The 25,479-nt window shown below is 41.0% G+C and overlaps 2 protein-coding genes across 2 annotated transcripts in view; one reads left to right on the top strand and one right to left on the bottom strand.

Annotated features, from left to right (window-relative positions):
* Positions 1-15,198, bottom strand: part of piezo1 (piezo-type mechanosensitive ion channel component 1) — an 80,806-nt gene extending 65,608 nt beyond the window's left edge. Inside the window, 1 exon segment of the mRNA XM_051076451.1 lies at positions 14,658-15,198. Coding sequence (XP_050932408.1) covers positions 14,658-14,721 — 64 coding nt within the window. The 5' untranslated portion in view covers positions 14,722-15,198.
* A 1,787-nt stretch (positions 15,199-16,985) lies between these two features.
* On the top strand, positions 16,986-25,370 carry cdt1 (chromatin licensing and DNA replication factor 1). Its single transcript, XM_018693474.2, has 10 exons — positions 16,986-17,752; positions 18,917-19,045; positions 19,655-19,956; positions 20,083-20,277; positions 21,084-21,229; positions 21,443-21,543; positions 22,531-22,719; positions 23,031-23,204; positions 23,327-23,528; positions 23,769-25,370. The coding sequence occupies exons 1-10, from the start codon at positions 17,288-17,290 to the stop codon at positions 23,930-23,932; spliced, it is 2,067 nt and encodes a 688-aa protein (XP_018548990.1). The 5' UTR covers positions 16,986-17,287; the 3' UTR covers positions 23,933-25,370.
* The last annotated feature ends 109 nt before the right edge of the window (positions 25,371-25,479 follow it).

The raw sequence follows: 25,479 nt of genomic DNA on the forward strand, positions 1-25,479 counted from the left end.
CAGATTGCTGTATAGTGACGTCATCCCTCAGCTCTCAGTGCCTTCACAAATGACTAAATTTACTAAAACAAAGACAGAGTTCTGTTCTGCTCACACAGTATAGGGTTGTTGCAGTATGCTATATTGGGAGTAAATATTGGAGGCTGTTTGTGTCAAGTAATTCCCTGAAGATTTCAAGCCTTTCTTTCTACCCAACAAAATGATTAGGGATTCTCTAAAGAGCACAGATATTGTAAATGTAATGTATAATGCTGTTCAGTGCAGAGTCAGGCTGATATTGGATTTTGGAGGCAGATAAAATTTCCAGCACATGACAACACTAGAAAGCAGTGGTTTCCATCCTGATCACACATTGTGGTTTTAGTGTGGCCATGAGCGTTAAATGAGTTTTATTTGGAAAAGAAAGCGAATGTTTGAAAATTTTGTTTAAAAAAAAAAATGAAATGCAATAAATACATCAGTGTAGTTCTACTCATATCACACACTGATGCACACTGCCACTCAACTTATGTTGAGTTAAAAATGGTTTCAACATTTTGGTACTGGGCAGAGCAGCACAATATTGTCCTTCACTACAGTGTCAGTCCCCACATACAGAACAAGCTGAGTCTTCAGGAGCTCCACCCTACTGCTCAGTTAATCATCAAACACACCCAAAATTATGTCTATGGACAGACATGATAACACTGTTCACAGCATCTATCTCTCTACAGCACTCTGCACTCTGGCCTGTCATGTTTCCTCTGCATGTGTAATATTCAGGTGCTTAGTGTTTATTTTTGTTCAGAGTTTGATGCAACAGCTGTTAGGGTTTGGTTTGTTTCTTCACATTTCTCTTCACTGGGTCATTCTGAGCAACTCAAATTCTATTTAAATTCTATTTATAAATTCTATTTATAATTCCTTATAATAGCTTTATTCCTACTCTCTCTTCACACTGTATTGCTTTTCCACCTCTGTATTGCAACTGGTGCACAGCAATTTCCCTCGGGAAAAATAAAGTTTCTTGAATCTTGAATCTTGAATCTTGAAATGCTCAAATCAGGAAGTGTTTGATTCAATCTCCTGAGCTCTCATCATGCTCTGAACAGACCTGAACATAACATTTTTCTGCAAATTTCAATGCACAATTACTCTTGATTTCCAGATAAAAGCTAAATTACTAAAAGTAGCATCTGTAGACAACTTTTTTAAAAAGTTTTTTAAGGCCTCTGACCTTATCAACTTGCATGACTTGCTAGCCAGGCCAGAACACTTTCAGAGCTCACTGCATTTTTCACTGCTGTAAATTGAAATGATCTTTGCCTCTTCTATCAAGTCAGAGTCATACAGGAACGTTGGCCTCCCAGCAGCCGAGAGTTTGCACTTCCTACAAACACTAATTTGTTCAGTAACCAGCTGAGGATGTAGCAAGATAGTCCAATGGTTCCTGGATGATGATAGTGAAGTTGGCATCAACTTGCGGACTTCCTGTTGTTGTTGCTGCTGGTAGAGAGGTAAGGAATGCAAAGCTACGCTCTCTCACCACAAAAAGAATCTGCAGGGAGGTTCAGCTGCACATGAACTGGAAGGTGAATTTACAGCTTAGCAACTGGGAGGTCAGGTTCAAATCCCAACCACTAAAGGACAAATACCAGTACAACATGATTACAAGTAGGTCTGTTACATCAGAGCGACCCAACATGCAAACTGTTCAGGGACACCTCATATCTAGATGAAATTTACAGGCTGCACTCACCAAATCCCAGGAATAAAATCATACTCAACGACAGAAACTGTCACCAATAAAAACCCAAAGAAAAACATACATTAGTCTGATCATTAGTGTGACATAGAGCAGTGAGCCTTTATTGCACAGATTGTAATACCTATGACATAAATGTGGCTCACTCTCCTCTGCTGATTTTCTTGGTGAGTTAGGCCTCTATTCCTCCCTGTTACACATGAAACAAGTTTCCTCTTAGTTCTAACACATGGACAGCAGAGTCATACAAGGTGATGCTAACATCACTGTCTGATGACATGTTTGCTTCTATTTAGTTTCTAGGAAGAATAAACAGTTAGAGGAGAAGTCTTGTCAGGACAGAAAACTGACAAAGGAATGTTGGCAGGGAGGATCAAAAATCCTTCTGTTCAATAGGCTGCAACTGAAAAGAAATGAAATGAATGATGTTAGAAAAAAAGCTCACCATTACAAATAACAATTGTGAATGGTCAGCAAATTCAGGCTGTTGGAGAAAACAAATATCTTGGGATTTACAGTGACAACAAATTGAAGTGGAGGTGTCATACTGACTTTAATGTTTTGTTTTTAAAAAATAATGGCTGTATTTCTTGCAAAAGCTGGGCTCCTTTGACTCTGACTGCTCTGTTTATTTATTGAGAGTCTCATGGCATTCTGCATCCTCAGTTAGCATGGTAATGCTAACGTTTCCCAGACTATTACTGACAAAATAAAGTTTGCTGTTTGAGCTTCAGGGCTGTACATCAGGCTGATGACAGTACTCTTTGGGCCCACGGTGGCAACAGAACAAGGAATTCTTTTATCTCATCAGATACTGCTATATATAATACATAAGCTTAAGTTGTGGCATTGTAGGGCACACACTCTTGCAAAAGTGAGTCTCTTGCATAAAACTCTTGTAGTGCCTGCAGAACTATTAGTGATGCTGCACAACAGATGGTGTACAGTGGGGTCCAAAAGTCACAGACTTAACAATGAAATTAAACAGCCATTAAACAAACAAATGGCTCAACACAGGAGGGCCAACTCCTCAGGTCAAGAGAGGACATGTCCTTTGAGGACAACAATGTCCATATGTAAGATGGGAACATGTCCCATCTGATTTCACCACATCAACATGCTATTTAAAACCACGCACAAAAGCAGCAATATGCTGCCTTTGTTTTGTTCAGTGTGAACAAGCAAAGGCACCGTAATAAGGCATCTTCTTAATGCCAATATAGCAAGAAAGAGTTACTTATGTTAAAGTAGGGAAACCATCCATCAGCAGAGGAAGAGCTGTACAACACCACTTATCCCCCACATACAAGGCTGTCTTTTTATCCCCTCCCAGGAGATTCAACAACCACAGTCTCATGTGACTCCAACAACTATTAACAACTGTCATTACAACAACTGATAAACCAAGTGAAATCAGTTCCACTGATAATAACACCACCGAGGTTAAATACCTGGGTCTCCCCACCAAGTGTCACAATACATAATATCAGTGTATCAAGTAGTGACAGATGATGAAACTGGCTTTGCTTAAATCATATTTGCATATCAGGACATGGTCGATTCAATTCACTTCATCAATTATCACTTTTTGACTTGATAGTTAGAGATTTTTCAGTTCAGAAGCATTTCCATTTAATCACTGATGTTTTTTAACTTCAGCAGGTGTTAGGTAGATTTCACTGAATACAGACATCAGGTCTGATCAGAGCCTGAGACTGTAACAGATGTCAACCGCACTCTTAGCAGACACCTTATCACAATATGTGTGTGTTACATTTAGTTACTGATTGATAGGAAGCCAAATTTTCCTTTAATACAATTAACACTCTCTCTCCCTCTCTCTCTTACACCAACACACACCCACATTGGTAAGAATACACAGCTGGAACAATACTCCTCCCAAACAGTCGGCCAGCATCTGAACAAGATAACAGATCCAAGCAGGGGAGTATCTGACAGAGGAACTCAGCTTCATTCTGTCTATTCGTCCGTCCCATTCTTATGAATGTGATATCTCATTAAAAGCTTGAGAAAATCCCTTCAAATTTGGCACAGATGTTAACTGGGACTCACAGATGAACTGATCAGTCACTGTGACTGTACAAAACACGTGTTTGTCCAGAACCCTAGAATTCACATGCTAATTAACAGCTAAACACTGAAAAGTATTGTGCAGCATTATCTAAATCATAACAGCTTGGAAATGTTTGCAATAGACAACATAAATGTCAAGTAATAATTTCTGAAACATGATTAGTTTACTGTAATGTTTTAATCACATTTACTTATGGAAACTTCCAGCAGCATCAGAAAAGTGAAGTAACTCAGACAGAGTTATTATTTAACATGACTCTGAATCCAGTCAGTCAGTATGAGATAGCAGCATCTAAATGATGACTTTTCAGGTTTAGACAGTCTATTCTGCATATCAGTGGATTGATCTATAGACTGATGAATCTATGATAATAACCTGAAAAACTGGGACAGAAATAAGGTTGTAAAACCTCAAAATGAAAGCTTCACACAGTGATTACACTCTATTGAGAAAAAGGCAGAAATATTTCAAGGTTTCAGATTGTGCAGACTAAAATGTGTTAAATCCACTCCATTATTGAATATGTTTTTTTCCTAATATATTGTTGGTCATATCAGCAGGACAATGGCAAAGATCTGTTACAAATAACTGTTGGAAATGAAAAAATATTACAATAATAACCACATGGTTAAGGTTAGGGAAAGATTGTGGTTAAAAGAAAGCAGTGTTGACTGCGGGTTGGAAATAATCTCTGTGTTAAAGTCTGAAATTTTGAACCACCTGCCCACTTTGTCCTTTGTTCCTGACAGACAAGAGTCATAATTACCAGAGCTGCAGGACGGCTTTGTCTTTTTTGTGGAAACATAACAGTAAATGCACCACAGGCTGTCCCCTATTGAGGACAGGGGCTTTTGTCAATTAGTAGTTTTGGTACCATCCAACAACATTATGGAAAATCAGTGAGTGCAGTCCAGCCCAACAAGCATGTAAAGATGTAACCAGGCATGGCTTAGATCAAAGTCATGCTGTATTCAAGCTCATGGTGTGAGAAATTGTTCTGTACATTGGTACAGTCTAGTAACATTTACTGTTATTTTGTGACTAGCTGACAGAATCGTCTCTACAGCTGCTAGAACTAAAAACTTTCATTCCACTGTCCTCACTGGAATGCATGCATGAACAGCTACAGTATATTTAAGCTTTACAGAGACTGTGTGTGTGTGTGTGTGTGTGTGTGTGTGTGTGTGTGTGAGGAGAGAGCAGGTTAGTGGTTGATGTGAAAGCCTCAGTTCCTCCTCTGTTCTCTCAGTCTGTAATCAGAGCACAAGCAGTCACATCCTTCTCTCCCATTCTGTCTGACTGTGTGGTGATGTGTTTTATGCTGTTCCAGGGTTATTCAACCAGAGATCATACCTCCTCCTTCTTGTGGTTGTATTAGTATTTCTTAATGTTCATCCTGTCTTGAGTTGATATTTGACATTCGAGCCTGCAGTGGCTCCACAGTGCCACTATTTGTAACTTCTGACACAGGTGAACATCAACAGGATCACAGTTAAAGGATAGATTCAGATGCATGTATGATGTACAATGAAAGAGTTATCAGTTGCAGTAATCATCCCTTCTCCCCCTTCTCTATACTGGCAGAGAAAAAATAGCTCCCTAGCATGACAGCAGGCGATAAAATCCACAGTCTAAGCTAATAATGTAATAAACCAGATGGGGAAGTAAGTAAAACTAAAAGTAACTGCAGTAACCATTAATTATTCCAATGTACATATGAGAGCGTAGTGGCTGGTGATGCAGTGGTTAGCACTGTGGCTTCATAACAAAAAGGTTCTGGGTTCAAACCCCAGTGGAGTTTGTATGTTCTCCCTGTACCTGTGTGGGTTCTCCAGCTTCCTCCCACAGTCCAAACACATGCAGGTTAACTGGTGACTCTGAATTACCCATAGGTGTGAATGTGAGTGAATGGTTGTTTGTCTATATATGTCAGCCCTGAGATGAACTGGTGATCTGTACACAGTGTTCTCCTGCTCTCGCCCAATGCTAGCTGGGATAGGCCCCAGCCCCCCCGCAACCCTTAACAGATAAGCACTTTAGATAATGAATGACTGAATGTGACAGCATTGTACTGAGTATTGTAATAAGGCAAACTTGAGTTCTGCCCCTCCTAATTTTCTGCCAGAGGTTGAGGATGTCTGATGAAGTTGTGTTCAGGACCATGCGTTTTGTGTGTTGGTGAACTTTATAAGCCTCAAGCTGCAGAAGGCTACCCAGTGTACCCTTAAATTAGCTCTTAAAACCTCTTAAATTTGGCTCCCTGAATCCTGCAGAGAAGATTAGGCATAAAGAGAGTTTTCATCTCTTTATGCCTAATCTTCTCTAAAATGTGTATTTCACAATCCTCTTGTCCTTTCCTTTTATGATGACAATCTCTAGTGCAGTGCCCAGGCATGCTGAAATGTGCTCTGAACCATGCCTGGCAGAGTGTCAGAGGTTCTATCATATCCAACATCTGCTAAAGGCACCAATTTGACTTCACTTATAATGCAGTCAGTTCTCTGTGTATTTTATTCCACAGTTCACATTGACTGGAAAAACCAACAGGACTGCTGTGGAACTCATCACAACTGAGAGCGGTGAAGCTACATGTGATGAAGGTGCTGTCCAACTCAGCTGTTTTGGAATGGAACATTCTCTCTCTCTCTCCCTCTGTGTGTGTGTGTAGTGTGTGTGTTTGTGTGTAGTTACGTACATGCTGACCAGCTTTCCTGTTTTTGTGGAAAGAAAATGGCAAAACAGACATTAATATTTTACACTCATTCTCCCTCCCTCTCTCTCTTATGCACGCACACACACACAGAGTCTAATTACACAGTGTGTTATGATGGTGCTGAAGGTAATTTATGGGTAGTTGATGTTAAAATCATTGGTCCCCTGCGTGTACATGTTAACACTGAGATAGCTGCAACGTTCCCACCGTGGCCCTAGTGTTCATTTCCTCCGCTTCCATGACAGTGAAAACAAACACACCACACATGTCTGGGGGGTGGGGTGGGGGTGCTTGAATAGTAAAGTGGTCTCAGACTTTTGGACCCCACTGTACATGATGATTACAGGAGCCTCAGCTCAGTGGCAGTGATCAGACAGAAATCTGACAACAGCTGCAAGAGCAACTGAACATTTGAAATGCTGAAGGGAAAATGTCTAAGTCTGAAGCCAGCTGTCACTAAAAGACCTAATATATGGATTATTATATTATATATTCACAGGAACCAGCCTGCAAGTTGAATATTGGCAAGGTGAAGGAAAGATCAAAGGAATCAAAGGACAGATCAGAGGATTAATCTACACATCAGATAATCATCCCCTCTCTGCCACACACACACATACACACACACACCATCCCTTACTGTGTCTGAGAGACGAGGATTCAACGCTGACCACCACCACTGCTGGCTTAAGAGCAGTACTGCAATACACTGCCATTCCATGTCCCTACCTTTTGTACAGAATGACGAGATGGAAAAACAGCTCAACGTTCCATCTTGAACAGGCTGTATAAAAGGCCTAGTGAGGCCATGAGCACCAGCCATGCTAAAACTCATGTGGAATGCCAATTACATCGGTAGTCTTTACAGGTAACTGACACCCAAGATCCAAATTCTCTTCAGTCTTATCAGGTCCAGTAGGGTCCTGTTGCACTGCTCTACGTCTTACATCTGTGTATCAATAGTCTACCTGAGCAGGTCTGAGCAGACTCTCTATGAGCCCTGATCACATGGTGCATCATCATCACAGGAGAAAAACGTGCTTTGAGAGTGAACTGTGTGAACTGACTGGTACTACTGCTCCATTCCACAGCAGAGTGATACAGATTGCTGTTTGGGTCTGTTCTGTATCACACAGCCCTGATGAAAATCTACAGCTTCATAGCAACTAAGCAAAGTCAGTCTACTGATAAGGTTCATGTAATATGTTTAAATGATCAATACATTTGGTTGAAGATCAGGTCTTGAACTGAGACCCCTATACCAACTGAATATGATTTGTTTGATTAACAATTAATTCATCTTATTTATTTTTTTACAGTTCTACTGTGATGAGTTCCATGATATTAGTAGCTGGGACAACCCCCACATTTCATTATTCTTAATTAGCTCCACCCTTTCAACTTCATTACTTAGACAGACTCAGACAGACTTTAGTGATCCCTTTGGGATGACTCCCTCAGGAAATTAAGTATGTGTTAATTTGGCAAACACTGCCAGCCTATACCACTGTCAAAGTAGAATATTCAGACAAAACATGCTAAAACTTGCTTCAGAAAAACAGCAGTAAGCTAATAATGCATTTCAGGTGGTCCATCTTTTCAAGATTTCCTGTGGTACATTATACATGTCAGAGACATTCTTTCTAACAGCACAAACAGGACTCCTATCCACTCATTTTAAATTCTTTGGGAACTGTCAGCTGCCAGATTGGAGCATAGTACAATAGATGACATTCTTTGGCATAAGGATGTTTGTGCTCAGTAAAGATGTGAGTTGTAAGATTTGATCTTACAATGTACCAGTGTTTCTCAAACTGGGGGGGGGGGCGGGTGCCCACTGAAAATGATTTATGTAAGGAAATAAACAAGATTTTTTGCTGATGCTATCATGCTGACCTTTATTTCACTAAAATTCAACTTGCATTCTTTTCTGTTAGATGCTTCCCCTATCATAGTTAATGATTGATAAAAAATTGTGGGGTGGGCGTGTGAACTTCCTCCAGCTTTTGAAGGGGGCCATGCCAGAAAAAATTTTGAGTACCACTGCAATATACTAAACAGCTGCTGAGAGAAACCAATCAGTGTTCACCTGTCCCTCTGTGGAGGATAATTAAACAACTTCTGACCTGGTTCATGTTTAAATGACATCTATACTTCCCAGAAAGTCAAGTTTGTGGTCAGATATTCCATGAGTTAATGCTCCATTACAGACAGGCCAGTCAGGGACTTGGAGCAAATGCTGTCCTGGCTCTGAACTCCTCAAACATGCAACAATCTCAGTATGCTGGCTCAAACATGCAACATCATCTTTTAACAAAAAAAATGGGGAGGAATAATAAGCCAGCACTTTGGAAAATCTGACTTAGCTCTGCAAAGTCAAGAAAGGTTTGTAGAGTTTAACATCTTTAGGAAACACTGCCAGAAGAGCTGCAGCTGATTCTCCTGATGGTGTCGCGATAAAACCCCCGAGCTCTGCCACTGATCAGATCCTTGCCCTGCCCTCTCTGTCTGAACAGAGAGAGAACTTCTAAATGATCTGCACTCATCCCTCCTCCTCTCTCTGGCACACTCCCACACACCCCACAGCTCACACACACACTGAGTATTTCTCACTGAGCCATGAAGTCTTGTTAAACTGCTCTGGTGTGGAATCGCTCTGACTCACAGGCTTAGCAACACTCATACACAACACACACACAAATCACAACACTTTCTCAAACAGGATGGTTTTTATTTTTGATTTTTGATACAAGGGATCCAGAAAGGATTTCCTTTGTCCTGACAAACAAACTACAGACTGGTACATCAATAATTCTCACTGACTGGAACTGATTGAGACCACTCTCCTATGTGTAAACTCTGTAGCTGCAACCAGGCTTCTTGACTATAAGTGGAGACATTTGTACACCAACAGTCTTCTATAAAGCTTGTGTACAATTTAACTAGGCTGTAATACAAGCCTTGTAAAGTTGTGTTGTACAGTGAGTAAGATATAGGATTAATGGGGACTGAACGTTGACAGATACCCAGTCTTAAATTGATGTTGTCAATACCAATACCAATCCAGTAGCCTATATCATGTCAGTGACTCAATGCAATAGGCTGCAAGCAGAAGTAAACAAGCTTCCATCAGTGATTGTGGTGGTGTGTTTCCTTTGATTTGTCACCTATCTATGAGTCTGTTGAAGCAAGCAAGACATGTTGTCACACAACAAGACACGTCTAACAAATCCACAAGATAACCATTCTGTCTAAACCACTTGTTTGGAAGTGAAACTGGCATGTGTTACAGTGTAAAGAGAGGTAGTCCATGGGGCTTTCCTCACCCTCTCTCATGTCAAAATGTGTGCCTCTTTGGGACCATTTCCTTCATGAACACCGACATTGCTGGGACCTGTAGTCCTCATGGAGACCATAGCCTGGTGCTAAAGAGGTAACATTTTATTTCTCAGGTCCTGGTTAAGGTCAGGGGCAAAGTGTGAATAGAGGTTAGGTAAGGTTAGGGTTAAGCATGACTTGGTTATGGTTAGAATTAGGTTTGGGGTTTGGGTTCAGCTGTCCACAATGAACAGAAGTCAGTGCAATGTCCTTACAAGGATCGCTGCACAAACTGTGTGTGTGTTTGTGTGTGTGGCAATACCTTGGCAACCTTATTGACATCATTCACTTAATTTGACTCAGTAGAAACTCATGTGAACTGTTGACAGAAACACTGCAAGTTCTAGCTGGTGACATCCTGTCAGGAGACACACACACACACACACTCACTCTGTCTCTCTCTCTCACACACACACACACACACACACACACACACACACACACATAAAATATGGAGTCTTTTGTAACAAAAACCATCACCAATACCAATATGGTGGGATTGGGTCATACTGAAGCAGATTTTTCGCAGGTTGGTGTAGAGCTAGAGATAAACCCAGAGCCAAAACAGCTTTAACTGCCTGACTTTAATGGAAACAACACTCTGTTTTGTGTGTGTGTCTGAATCAGACTGTGTGATTTAGGAGATTTAAGCCCTGTATCAGAGAGTGAGATTGGCAGGTTAGCCAGTTATCTTTGTGCTAAACACAGGCTTTCCAGTATAACAAAGCTGGCTTACTTGTACCCAGTGTAACCTTTTACTGTGCAGCTCAGAGGATTGGGTAAAGGAAGCATATGACCAATCAAATCACTAGAAAACAGAGTCATCATTTCTACATGATCCTCAAGCATTATTAAGTTACAGACCAGATATAACAAGCTTCTGTAGAACCATCTATTCTCTTCAAACATGGCCTCTTTCATCTGGAAGAAGGATGACCTTGTTTAAATGGAAACATAGTTACTGTTGCATGTCCAAAGGCTGGTGCTGCAGTGCCTTTTTAGAACAGTTGTTTTTTTTCCCACAGTCCAGTTGTTTCCCGTAGGCTTCTGGGTAAAAAAGGCAGAGTCCACTGAGATAAAGCAGACAGCCTAGATGAATATATGTGTTTAACTCATTAATTTTCGACATTTTACATCTCATGGTTTCATATGGCCACCAAGCTTGTAATGTCACACCCCCCTCACCTTGCTTTTTTTCCCTACAAGTCTACAATGATCTTGTACATGGCCTCTCTAGAATCCAAATTATGGAAATCTATCACAGTGCTGGCAAACTTTAATTTTTGGTTAAAACTAAAGAGGAATTCTTGAAACGGCTCAACCATCTTTTTTTCCAAAAAAAAAAATTTCCACAACTTATGAAGCCAAAACCTCCTTGGCCACCACTACATTTTCTTTGTTAGTTTAGTAGTTACACTTTAAAAGAAAATGTATACTTCTGCATTGAAATCAATGCCATAGCTACAGCAAAGGCTCTGCATCAGTCCTATGCAGAAGTGTAAACTAAGTTTTATTTAGTTTAGTGTTACCAAGTTATTACTACTATTACAGCCCTGTGGTGATGATTTGAAGGACCCTGTTGATGTAACATGTTCATGTGTGGGCTTTTGTAGGGATATGATCATTGCTTGCAAACAGGGTAAAATTTATCCCAACAACAAACCATGGGGGACCAAAGCTGTAAAGTCCAGCATACAGAAAAAGAAATTCGTTTTTTAAAAGGGAGATGCCTCTGACCTACAAATAGCTACTAAGGAGCTAAAAATGGAAATCCTAAAAGCAAAATGAGATTATAAAACTAAACTAGAGAACAAGATCAGCTCAGCCTGGTCTAGCATGAGAACTATAACAGGTCTCCAGAATTCAGAGAGCAGCAGTCAGGTCAGCTTGAATGGCTTCAACTCAGATACAGAGTGTGTTAATGCTTTTAATCATTGCTCTAATCGTTTTGATACTTTTGATTTTAGTCATGGAATTCAGAAATGGAGTCACATACTTATAGAAAACCGGTACTTTAACATAAACCAAAGAGATGTGCATTAGGCCTTCCAGTCAGTAAGAGAGAACAAGGGTCATGGACCAGACTGTGGTGGGTCTGTGGTTCACTACTTAAATCCTGTGCAAAAGAACTGAGTCCTGTTTTTCACTACATTTTTAACAAGTCCCTACAGGCACAGCATGTACCTGAGGTCTGGAGAGATGTTGCGGTAGTCCCTGTTCCCAAATCCAGTTGCCAGCTTCAAGGCTGCTAATATCTATTTTTCAGGTCATGATGCTAACAGGATGCTAACAGGATGCTAACTGTCACTGTGCAGAAGTGATACTTATGCGTTAGAGTTGGTGTGGTTTCAGCGCCTGTGGTTTCAGTGTCTGAGAGCAGAGAGGGCTCCTTATTTTGTCATGATTTTGAAACCTAATTTTATATATTTGCCGATTATTTTATTTTTATTTTTTTTGACCTTTTCAATTTTGCTGAGTGGTTAATAGCACATTTTTCTGTGGTGTGACTGACTCAGAATGCATAAGTATCACTTCCTACCCTTTGCACTCTGAGCTTCAGCTCCCTCCCTCTGGATGCAGGTTTCCAAGGTTACAACAAAACAATATACAAACAGTTTGGTTCCAGCAGCCATCATGCAGATGAATAGGTTATAGCAACATTGCACAAGTAATTTTATTTCTGTAATTTTATTTTCATTTATCATTCAATCAATACATTTTTAGTTCTTGACTGATTTTATTTTAGCTAAAATCAATCAATTTTAACTAGTACTATGTTTAACTGTTTTTAGTGACTCCTTGTTATTTTTGTTCAGTCTTAATGTTTTTCGTAAGGATTAGACCCCTGAGTACTTCAGTATATGTCACTGAGTTGACTGGAAAATGAGTGTTGGGTGAGTTGAGTGTAACATGGATGATGTATGTCAAATACCTGAGTTGTTGTTTTTAAATGTGTCTATGTATGAGGACTCACTGACTGAAAATAAAATCTACCTACAGGTACAAATAAAGTAAACTGAACCTGATTTCCACTTCCATGTGTCATGTCTGCTGGCTTGAGCTGTTAATGATGAATTAATGCATGCCTTGCTATCAGAAGAGTCACATACTAGTGAATGCTGAAAATATCAATATAAAACCAACTTTTTTCCCACATGGCTGCACAAAATTGTTGTGGATGGCAAACTAGTCTGAAGCTGTGGCAATTTGTTCTGGTAGCCAACCGTGACATTGCAACAAAGTAATCTCTGCAAACTAGGAGGATCCTGCATCTCAAATAGGTACTTCAGTTAGTATACTGACATGTTGTACACATGGTAGTACACTGTGTACTGCTTTCCACTGTCCACCAGAAATGACAAACACATCACCTGACTGCTAGTGCCACCCACCAAACTATCTGCTGGCTGCTTGGTTTTGGTGCTGAAGACGTGTCATCCTTCCTTCCATTTTCACTAGTTTGAAAAGAATCTAGCCGGCCCCTCCCAGTAGCCAAGTAGCAACCATTGATGGCAAGAAGTGTCCATCATCCCACACTCAACTTTTTGACCGTTTTCAGTCACCATCCTGGTACAAATACAGTGCAATGCATGTGTCTGTACTTGTCAGTGTGTGAATACACTTATGCACTCAAAATATCAGGAAACTGAGACACAGCAAGTGTTTTCATGATAGACCACCATAATAAGTTATACTATAGCTCAAACATAATACATGGTCAGTTACTGACCTCACTGACATGTTCTCAGCCTCTCTGCCATCTAATGAATGTGGAGCAAATTTCAGTGTTACTGCACCTTTAAGTCTGAATGCTGAAAAAAGCCTGATCCTGTTAGTAACTTGACGAAGATTTTGATGTTCAACCTGAAACCACAAAGAAGACTAAAGCATTCAAGGAAACAGTGACAGGATGGTGGGTCAGTGTAGTGAGCAGTCCACGAATTAACACTAAACAATACACAGAATGCACAGAACAATGTACAGAATAGATTAGTCAGTGTGTTCTGTGAAGCAGACCCACACCTTAGAACAGTTTGCCCTTCTATCAACACTGAGAGGACCCTGGGCTGCCCTCATATGAGGCTAACTTGTAAAATTTCACGTGCATCACGGTTCACATTCTCTTTAAACTACACTACATACAAAGTTATATCCACCGAACCTCACTGACATATTAGTCCGTTTAGGATATGGGATGACGGCCAACACAACAAAAATCACTGATCGCCAGCTGAATAAGTTTGGAGCCATTGTTCATGATATAATTATCTATCATATTCCAGTTCCAAGTCGGTGATCACTAAGAGATTTCATGTGTTGTTTTCCGCAGCTTCACCCGCTCCCATTATCGCATTTCACAACAACGTTAGACCTCGGGAGGCGACACCAACACCAACTCCAAACACGACTGAGATTTGAGTTTAAAACACGAGCAGAAATGTGCTGCTACTGAGGACATGTGAAATCCACGATATCATCTGCACACACGCTGTCTCAGTAACCTGACACCAAAGACATTCTGGAACATTGTTAAAGCTGATGCGAAGTTTTTTTTTTTTTTTTTTACAGTTTTCCCTCCAGCTGTTTCAGCAGTTACCACCCAGCAAGTTACGAGTTTCAGAGCTCACGTCAACGTGGGGCAAGATGGAAGTTGGCAAATGTGAAACTTTGTTGTGACACATGTTCATCGTTACAGTTGTTTTTACGTTAAAGAAAGTGCAGGTTACCTGTTAAGAGCGTGGAGGGCAGCAGAAAGCAGTAGAAGAGCCAGACAATCACCTGAAGATCCATGTCAGAGCTGATCAATGCTCACTCCCCACTGATCAATACCGATATATCAATAACTACTGCAGATCAGAGCTGAGACACTGGTGAACGGCTCCATCGGGGTTGATTGATAAAAAGTGACAGAGGATTGAATAGGCCATTATTCCGATATGCGGTCATGATCCCCCATCAAAACAACAAAAACCTTCAGTGAAAAGTGCTCAGGATCAGACAAAAGCTCCCGATTAGTCGACTGCGTTGATCTTCCCGGGTGTTCGTGGCTCTCATATCGACTCGTTTCAGTGAAGCCAAGTGTGAGGAAGAAAAGTTTTGTTGCATGTGTTCCTTCGGAGGGGCCCAGTCTGAAGTAACAGTGTTGTAGGTGGAAAATGTGATTCACAGGCAAGTCAGTCAGAAGGGCGTTCATAGAGGAGCTATTCTCTACTGAGCTGCTGCCGCCGCTTCTGCTGGTCACCTCCCTGCTGCAAATAGCTTATATGACTGTGACTCCCAGCACAGTTAACGCTGCGTTACCACTGCTGTTTTATTCGAAAGTTTTGTACAAAGCGTATGCTCAGTAAAGACATATATGGAAGAACTGTCAAAATGACTAGTACTGGTTACTGCTGCTATTAGTGTGGCATAGGTTTGACATTTCTAAAATGACCACGTCAATCAATACTGACGCTAGAAAGTGGATCTTACTTGAAGCTACAATATATCTGCCCCACCTGACACCAAGATAGACGGCACTGTGTGTTTCAGTGGCGCCCCCTAGTGTACAAATAAACCCAGTAAAACATGGAGCCTCTGACGGTGTCAGTGTGAAGAGAAGCCCGGGTCAGGGGTCTCTCTCTGACTCTCTGAGTGTGATATTTACTTGTCGCTGGTTAAGGTTCCCTCTCAGACTGGATCGCTTTATTGTAAGGATTTTCAGAGACCCAAGGAGATGAGAGCAGGCTTTCCAAAATAAGTGACTCCTAAACATTGGCCCTCACTTCTTTGTGGAAGAAAACTCAAGTCTTACAAGAAAGAGTTGAGTAAAATTTAAATATGGAGACAAACCACTTATTTTATATCTTCAATGCCCCATAAGCCTTTAATAAGAACCAGCAGTGTGTATACAGTCGGCTGGTAAGTCACTCAGTGGTGAAGATGTTGACTTTAATCCTGTTACTCTATTGTTGTTGGTGATCCAGTTAGGTAATGTGACAATGATCAAACTGCTGAATGTTGGGTAGGAAGTTTAAAATATATCAAAGTATTATAATCTGCTGTTAGCGTTCTTTCACTGTTTGTTTTGAAAGTAGAATCTAATATGTAAATAACCCAATGTTTTTCTTTTGCTTGTAAGAGACCAAGGGCCAGACAAGGACACAGCTGTAGAAACACTGACAGTGCTGTAAAAACATCAGCTCCAAAAAAGGCTAATAATGAAAATACCTGCAGCAGTCTCTACGCCATTGATCATGAACTGTGAGGCAGGTGATGATTAATCATGTCCTTACATTGTTTTCAGACATTCAGACTCAGCCTAGGGTTGTAATACCAGGACAGAATTCATTTCAAATTTCATGTTAAACTTCAACAAAATAAATATATGTGCACTCAATTTAGACATATTTTAAAATAAAATTAGATGCTATTTAAGATTTGAACTAAAATATAGGTGAATTAAAATATAATAACAGCAACATTTGATTGCTCATTCTCAGCTGCAGAGGCTGATGAAGTGTAAAACTCTGTGCATTCAGGGCCCAGTCTGCTGCATCTCATTCATGTTTTTATCTTCTCATCTTTCTGGAATGAGTGAACTCTCTCTTTCATGTCCCAGGATTGTTCAAATTGCAACAGATTAGATTACATGGATTTAGGCCACCAAATCACATGACAACCTGCTATGTTTACAGAGGGTATTAAACTGCTGTGACCCAGCCTTTTAGAGGACCTAATAAAGTCATTCTTATGCCTGATGTGAATGAGTTAAATCACTGATATTTTAAACAGCCTGCTGTCAGTATATAATGTTACCATATGTAATACACAGTGTACATTATTCATGTATTATGCGTGTATTAAATATACAGTTCTGTTTAACATCCATAGACTGTTTTTGAGAATATGGCTCTGACTTTTTCTAATATGCAGTCGATTACAGAATATTCCCATCTATATCTCTGCAAATTCATTTGTTTTACTGGGATAATAAGAGAGGGAAACACATATTTCAGAAAAAGAAAAAGTCGAAGAATCAATCAATCAAAGACATAACCGAGCCAACAACAGGTCAAATGTTTATTGGGACTTTTTGTAAAATAGCACAGTGACATTTAAATCGAAATCGTGTCTTTAAACACTGCTCCATTCATCAACACGTCCCAGTTCTCTTTTATCATCCTACCACGTGGCCAGGATGGGGCGTGGCTTTGTTTTCGCGCGAAAGTTCTTTTCTTCTTCCTGTGAAACGTGAACATTTCCGGAGACCTATTGTTGACGGACGGTATTTATATCTTTACCTTGGTTTGCAGGAGAAGTATTGGTGCAGTTTTGTCGCTCTGTGGTTCTCGTGCCCACCCCAGGCAGCAGCAAAATGTCTCAGGCTCGAGTTACTGATTTCTTTTCCCAGAGAAAAAAAGGCATCGCCGGTCCGGTTAAACCAGCCAAGCAGCGCAGCCGTGACTCTTGTGCCATCAGCGCCAATGTTACCAGCACACGTTCAAGATCCGCTAAAAACAAAGGTGATTTCCTTTGTTCGTCATCTGTCCACGAAGAGTTTGTCCGAGTTATCGACGAAGCTGCGGGACTAAACGATGGAGAATCTGCTGTGAGCCACACCGCTGAAGATTTCCACCCCAGTCCCCGGACACCAAAGCGGACTTCGGTCGACGCAGAGTTTGACCTCGGGGCAGCCGTGTTTTCAGCCACCGCCAACCACAGCACGGCCAAGAAGAGACGGCAAGTGAAGGCCGATAGAGACGCTAAAGCTAATGCCCCGGAGAAAACAACAAGGAGAACAGCCAGGAAAAAACTGGTCCTCCCTCAAGACGAACCAGAGGTAATGTTGTTCTGAGCTGCAAATTTCTGACACCCTCCTCCAATGAAATGTCTGTGCCTCGCCCAGGTTAATGTTTAAAAGTTTGTATTCAAACAAAGATGGCAGCCACTTTATTTGTTTTTAATTGCCTGCGAAATTTTAACGAGAACGGTTAAGAGGTGTAATTCCACATATTACGTGTATATGTAACACATACACTAAATGTTAACAGTGCTGGAGTGTAAGTATAAGTAAGTGAACCCGTGGGTTTAATAACCAAAAGAACCTCTTTTGGCAGCATATGTGTTGCTGTGTGTTCCGCTCAAACAGCTCTATAAGTCCACAAAACACTGTCCCAGGAGCTGTGGACTGCCAGGCTGCTCTGTGGCAAACTTCAGGCGAGCACTGATGTGTTTTTCCGGAGAGTAACTGCTTCTGCCATGGACGCCATCTATCATTATTTGCGTGTCCTAGACTAATGAATAGAGATGTTAATCCGCTCCAGTGATACCTTTATCCGTTTCGTTAGACTTGTTATTAGCTCACCGAACCTTCTGCACTTGTACCGTTTGTGGGCACCCACCTCTAGGGAGTAATCACGGAACTAAATGGTCTCCTTTTATAAACAGTTAGTGTGACTGTGAACTGATGAGATTACTTTGTAATCCTTTACAGCTTTATGCAAAAAGTCGTGATCATTGATCTTCTGAGATCTCTTTTTTGGCAAGGCATGGTTCTCATCAGGATATATTTCTTGTGAACAGCAAATGTGTGAGTGTTTTCTTTAAGTTGCAATGGAAGTTTACAGAAGGTAGGCATTCTTCAGGTTGACGATGTGCTTTGTGCTGTGTCAAAGCAGCTGTAAGTTACACTCCCAATTTGGTTCATTGACTGGAGTCCATTTAGCTTTTGTTGGGGTCATTAGCTTAGATGTTGCATACCTTTTCCAGCCTACGCTGCAAACAACTGAATGATGTATTCAACTGTTTGAAGGTTATTGGTTAAAATAGATTGTGTATGTTCATAAGTGTAGCTTAGATGAAAACCTGACAAAGTTATACATAAATAAAGATGTTTCTAAAAGGTCACTTACTTTTTCTTGCCACCGTGTACAGTTATGTTGCACATGTATAACAATCATGACAGTGGCGCCTGAGTAAAATCTGTTTTGTTGTGTATGTCCAGGTTGCAGCCCAGCCCCTGCTAAGTGAAGAGACCCAACAGGTCCCAGCTGCAGCAGCTCCTGTGTCTGGACAGAATATTGAGAACCATGAAGAGGTCATCAGCAAGAACACTGTAGAACGGGCCAGCAAGGTAACACAGGCTCGTACAATTAAGTTAAAAGTCTAAAGAAGCATATGGCGAAACCAATACTGTGTGGAGAAGGGAGAAAGTTACCCTAGTACTGTTGTATTAACACTGCTGATGTCATTACCAATGTTGTTTTTGTGTACAGGCTGTTGATCATGGTAGTGTGCTGGAGTGTGCTGTTCCCCAGAAAGCTAGCAGTGTAGCCTCATTCAGATGACTCTGCAAAGCTACAAGCTAGCTCTAGCATGTGTTTGTGACTTTGTGACTGAGAGATAGAAGTCTGATATGGCTGTGGAAACTCAATTCAAATGACATGTATAATGATATATGGTGTTATTCTGTATTTTTCATATGGTTCACAAATCCCACGAAAAACTCCTAAGCTGTTAATGTGTCAACCCCAACACCACTATTCATGTGTTTTAATAGTTTTAGAGAAAGTGAGGTAAAATATCAGACTTTGATACATACACAATACTTGTAAGTAGGATCCATTTATTCCTAGTTTAGCTCTGTACATGGGATTAGCTAACAACAAGAAAAACAGAGAATTCAGTTTCCACACTTAAAAAGTTCTGAATTAATCAGCATTCCAACCTGTCTTTCTGCCAGGCTCTGAGTAAAGAGGACCACGCAGCCCTCAAGTCTCGCCTTCAGAGGATCAAGAAGCGTGCTGAGGAAATAACCAACATAGCTTCAGCTTCCACATCCTCCTCTGTCTCTTCTCCAGCTGGTCCAGCACCTAACAGTACGATCTCCCCTGTCCCCCAAAATGACAAATCCCCTACCTCTGATGCTAACGCTCTTAAGCTCACTGTAGCACGAGCCAAAGAGCTTGCAGCTAGAGCTCAGAGAAGAAAAGAAGAGAGAGAGGCTGAGGAGAGTGAACAGAGTGAGACACAAACCCAGAGCAGGTGAGCATATACATACATATACTTACGGGGAGCCAAAATTTTCAACAATACCAATGTCTACTTATTAACCTGATTATTAAGTCCAAATTGGAAGTCAGTGTTTTTTTTTCCTCTCTTACCCCCCAGTACTGAGCCGCCAGCATACCAGCGGTACCACACTCTCGCCCAGGCAGTCCCCCCAGGCCTCTCCCTGCCCTACCAGTATAAGGTGCTGGCTGAGATGTTTAGGAGTATGGACACTGTGGTTGCAATGCTGCACAACCGCTGTGAAACAGCCACCTTTGCCAAGGTCAAACAGGGAGTTCAGGACATGATGCACAAGTAGGTGGAAGGGTGGAGAGATGGTCTTCTTGCACTTTTCAGATTTGAATGGAACCATGAATCATGGAGTCCATGTGTGAGTCACAAGGAAATGGCGTTCACATGAGGCAAATGGCTAATGTAATCCTATTTGCTACAGAAAATACAGTTTATTGGAATGATTATCACTATATTGTGGCCCTTCAGCATGCAGACCTTTCTTGGTCACATCCTGAACATTACCTAAATGTGTCTGTATTAGAAATGTTGCCTTTTTTGGGAGCATTTATTTAGTGTGCAGGCTTTATGGCCTTCAGACTGTTTTTCCTTCTAGCCAATGCACCTTCAGATGTTCTGGGATATGAACAGTACCACATCACCATGCTACAGAATAACATTTTCAAAGAAATCTTTAAAGCATGTTTTGATTGCTGAGATGGGGACTCACCAACTAACAACAAGATATTCATTCATTCATTGTGTGTATTTCATTATTTAGGAAAAGTTTGCGTTTTGGGAGATATTAGAAAATATGGCTGTGAGAAAACACACTGTTATGACATTTTTAGAAGACTCTCTGCAGACCATGCTGGGGCTGAGGGGTTTCTTTCCTTTCAGTGGCTTGTCGATTCTCTGGGCTGGAACCTACAACACACACACTGTTCCTCATCTGTGGGCAGTAAAAACTGTTACCATATGTCTGTTTAAGCTACCTTTAGCGCCTGCCTCTAATTCATCACCACACCTACACCTGGATTTGATTCTGGAGGTTCAGACTCGCCGTCAGACCACAGAAACTAAAACCTCTTTTCTTTATCCCCCTGCAGGCGGTTTGAGGAGAGCCATGTGGGTCAGATAAAGACAGTTTTCCCTGAGGCCTACAAATTCAGACAGGAGAAGAACATCCCAGTGTTCAACAGCAGCATTAAGAAGGGCAGCTACCAGCTCACTGTGGAGCCCATCATTCTCTCTGGTTAGAACACACTTCATAGTCTTAAAAGATACTGTTTGTTCTGTTCAAAATGTTATGTGTTGACTTATTTCAATATTTATTACATTTTTAATCAGTTTACCCTGAATCAACAAATAAATGGGAAATGTGTAAACTGTCTAATTGCAAGGCCCTTTATAGGCACTCATGATAATGTGTCCACTACCTTTTTGTGTCTGTGTTGTGCTCTCCAAGACCAGAACGAAGCACGTCCTGTCCTGTCAGCCTCTCACCTCCTAGAGAGAAGACACATCTTCCATCTGAACCTGGTCTCCATTGTCAAACAGCACCACAAGGTCAGCCACTGCTACAATGCTGCTTTCTAGAGGTCGACCAATAGCCGATTAATCGGCCAATATCATATCATCATTTTCAACACTGTTGGCAATGAACAATCTCACTTTATTATTAATTGTTTTATTGAACAGTCAAAAGTAATAAATAACAAAATAAATATAGAATCCTGGAAATGGACATGAAATAAATACTAATAAATAAAGAAATCTGAATAACTGAACATCAGTCTCAAAGCTGGTTTGTCTCAGCCAGCAGCTAAAGTTTACAAGAAATTGCCAAATTTTCTGATTCATGGCAAACTAAGATGAACAGACTACACACAGACAGCTTTCATTTTAGCGTGTTCTTAACAAGCTGTTAATTGTTAGCTTAACAAGTACTGCGGTCATGTAGGCTAAAACATGCCGGTGGAAATGTGGCTGTTTATGCTAAAATATGATGCACGTTTATGCTTGTTGAACAAGTGGGACTTATTGCCTTATTGGTTATGTTTGTTGACTTTCAACTCCCGAAGGTTTTATTGCACTTACAGTAACGCGTGTCGTCTCCTCTCTGCTGCCGCTTAACCCTTAGAACTCCACTGGTGTGCAGGCGCCCCACGCGACAGCGTCTGTGCTTTGCACAATATCTCAGGAACCACACAACGAAACTTTAAAAACCAAGCCATTTATTGCCATTTTTTGTCCGCCTGGCCTCTCTGTCTATTAATGCATCTATAATCTCAACCCTTTCATGCACAGTCAAGTAATGAACATCTTCTTTTTTTTTCAGGACAACCAGGGCAATAATAATATGTACTCTAAAATGATGCCACATGAATGGATCAATAGTTATATGATCTCTCTCTCTCTCTCTCTCTCTCTCTCTCTTAAAGTAAACACTGTGTGTATGAGCTGAGGTTATTGTCCGTGCTGACACATGGGAAGAATGTTTTGTGTCTGGCTGAAAGGCTCTAACTATTTCTCAAACCTCCCCTCTGTCTGCAGGTCTTCCTGTCTTCATTGGTTCCTCCAGTGTCAGTTCCAGAGGACAAACTGACCCGATGGCACCCTCGCTTTAATGTGGACACTGTAGCAGCCATCAAAGCTAGCTCACTGCCTCAGCCTCCTCACAATGAGAAACTGGCCACAGCTCAGGAGGTGCTGGACAAGGCCCGCTCACTCATCACACCCAAGGTACTGTGTCAATAGTCACTTGGCCACAGTTCTGAAATTCTCAAATTTATCTTAATTTTTCAACATAACTTTGTTATTGCATTTAAGATGAATCAGTGGGTAAAAACGTGAAAAGTCATGCTTAAGTTTGCAAGTCCTATGTTTTATAACTATTAGGGTATTCACCTGGTTAATACCTGGAGGTTCAGGAGGTTTTAGAGAGGATGATTATGTATGTAATCTGGGTTTGGGAGCCTACTGTAGTTACCTATAGTTCCCAGGCAATTGTTGGGTTTATGTCAAATGGAATTGTTCTTCTGTCCTGTATTCAGATGGAGAAGGCTCTGGTTTCTCTGGCTCTGAAGACAGAAGACAAAGCTTCAGAGAGTAAAGAGCCTACATCTCCTCAGAACCCACCAGTCCCCCAGGCATCAGCTCCATCAGCTGCTCCTGCAGCTCAGGTCCCAACTGCACTGAAAGGAGTGTCTCAGTCCCTACTGGAAAGGGTAGGTACAGGCGGAGGGCGTAGACTTGACTTAACTTCATGGGTATTATTAGAATAGTTCTAAGCATTTGTTCAACCACAGATGCATGTTGTGATTTGTCCCACTGTTGTGTGATGATTCAGATTCGGGCAAAGGAGGCCCAGAAGCTCCAGGCAGCCATGACCCGAAACACCACCCAGGAGGAGCGCCTGCTGATGATGTCACGGCTTGGAGAACTAGCAAGGATTCTGCGTAATGTTTTTGTTGCAGAGAAGAAACCGGCTTTAATTATGGAGGTGGTCTGTAACAGGATGGTGGCCAGCTACAGATCTGCTCTCAGCACAGGTTGGTTCGAACAGGAGATATAACAACAGAGCTGGATGGGAATATTATGGCTTGTGGGAATAGCTGAGAGCCAAACGCCATACAGTGTTTTCTGTATAATATTGAACCAAGTAGGCAAGAAGTAAAAGCAAACAGCATTTCATTATTATTTTGTGGTTGGAAACTTGTTGCTGTCCTCCAATAATATCATTCTGACAGGAACTGTTATCTGATTGGCTGTTCCTCTTCTCTAATGAGCAGGTGAAATGGAGAAACATATCCGTCTGCTGGCAGAAGTGGCTGCTGATTGGCTGACTATCCATCCAATCAGGAAGGACTTTTACCTGAAGTTGAATAAGAACATGGAGCTCAGCATTGTTCTGGACAAATTGAGCAGAAGACTGAGAGAGGAGGAGAGACTCTGAGACTTCAGACTGAAGTGACAGAATGACGATGAGTGATGTGGTGGTCTTTTACAGTTTAACTGTTCACCATCCTCAGGTCCTTGCTCTGTGAGCTGCCAGCACACTAAAGATGAACTGCTTTTCAGTGCCATATATTATAGTGAATTTCACTGGTTCATTGGCAGCAGACATTTCCAACACTGTGTGTTTTGTGGTGTGTTCTGTGCTTCAGGTTGTCAGTGTGACGACCACAGTCACAGACTGATCTAGGCACAGCTTCAGGACACTGGAATGTCCCAGTACCCCCTGGCACCACATTGGACTCACCAGTGTGTCAGTCCTGGTACTCTGTCCATCCTCCTGTGTTATTAACAGGTCGTTTTAACCACACTGTTACAGTGACTGACGTGCTTTGTTTTTTTTTCTCCATCAAAGTGTAATAATTGTGTGCACAGATCTGCTTCCAGTCTTAGAGGGAATTTGTTTTCTACAGTGTAGAACTGATGAGTGTTTACATTTTTAAGTCACTGTTTGATAATGTTAGAAATACAAGCATTTGTCCGAGTTTCACTGCCTCCAATGTTTTTCTCTGAATGCAATTTATTAAATAGAACACTCTTTAAAACAAAGAAGGTGCATTAATGATCTGAAAGTGAAGGTAGACTATGTGTATCAAAATGACACAAGTTAAAGACAGGAGAGAAAGGAGGTGTCATGGGTGACAGTGAAGGAAAACTGTCATTAGTGGCATCTTGTCATGCAGGAAGTTGTGGTTTGTTTTCCTACAGAGTGAGATTGGTCAGATTATTCTTCAGTCTTGTTAATTTATTCTTTCATCAGATATCTCGTCACCTAATCAAATGAGGAAATTATAGCACAGATCCTAAGCTCAGTTTCAAGTCATGGTTAGTATTAATGCTGTCTGTGCAAACTGTTGTCTATGTCTTCTCTGGCCCTGTGGTGTGGCTCCAGGCCCAATCCTAATGATCTCACTCAGAGACTCTGAAACACGTTCCTGCTAAGTCCATGAGAGTTTAGCATTGTCCCACTGTCAAATTGTCAAAGTGCAAAGTGGTTGATATGTTATGGTTTATGGTTAACTGAAACTCAACTATTGAATGGCTTTCAATGTCATTTGAGCTGCTAGCCTCTCAGTCTTGGTGGTTTTTTTTCTTAAAAAATAGTAATATAAATCAACTACTAGCCACAGCTGTAAATGTAGGAGAGAGAAGAGTACAATATTTATCTCAGAAATGTAGCATAGAAGTATCATTTACCATATACTGGAAATAAGTGAAGTCCACGTAACTTAAAACCTAGACTATGCAACCTTTGCTGAACAGAGGCCACTGTGGCTGCACATGACAATTATGATAAATGCCGAATTGTAGCACAAGTAGTGATTGATGGAGTATCTACCTGAAGTTTGTTCACAGCCAACATTAGGTAATGGTAATACTGAAGTAACACTGGCAACAAAATCCCTGAACTGAGCAAAAATGTCAGGAAAAGTTGATATCAATTTGTTAGATTTGTCTGTAATGTATATAGTATAAGTGTCATAACAG

Source organism: Lates calcarifer, linkage group LG16_LG22, assembly GCF_001640805.2.
Source record: "Lates calcarifer isolate ASB-BC8 linkage group LG16_LG22, TLL_Latcal_v3, whole genome shotgun sequence".
NCBI lineage: Eukaryota > Metazoa > Chordata > Actinopteri > Centropomidae > Lates > Lates calcarifer.

What these genes read in the sequence shown, in the direction of transcription:
- cdt1 (XM_018693474.2), top strand. Translation starts at nt 17,288, where the DNA reads ATGTCTCAGGCTCGAGTTACTGATTTCTTTTCCCAGAGAAAAAAAGGC. An exon ending in GGAGCCCATCATTCTCTCTG is followed by an intron (nt 21,230 to 21,442) that starts GTTAGAACACAC and finishes GTGCTCTCCAAG; the next exon opens with ACCAGAACGAAGCACGTCCT. An exon ending in GCTCACTCATCACACCCAAG is followed by an intron (nt 22,720 to 23,030) that starts GTACTGTGTCAA and finishes TCCTGTATTCAG; the next exon opens with ATGGAGAAGGCTCTGGTTTC.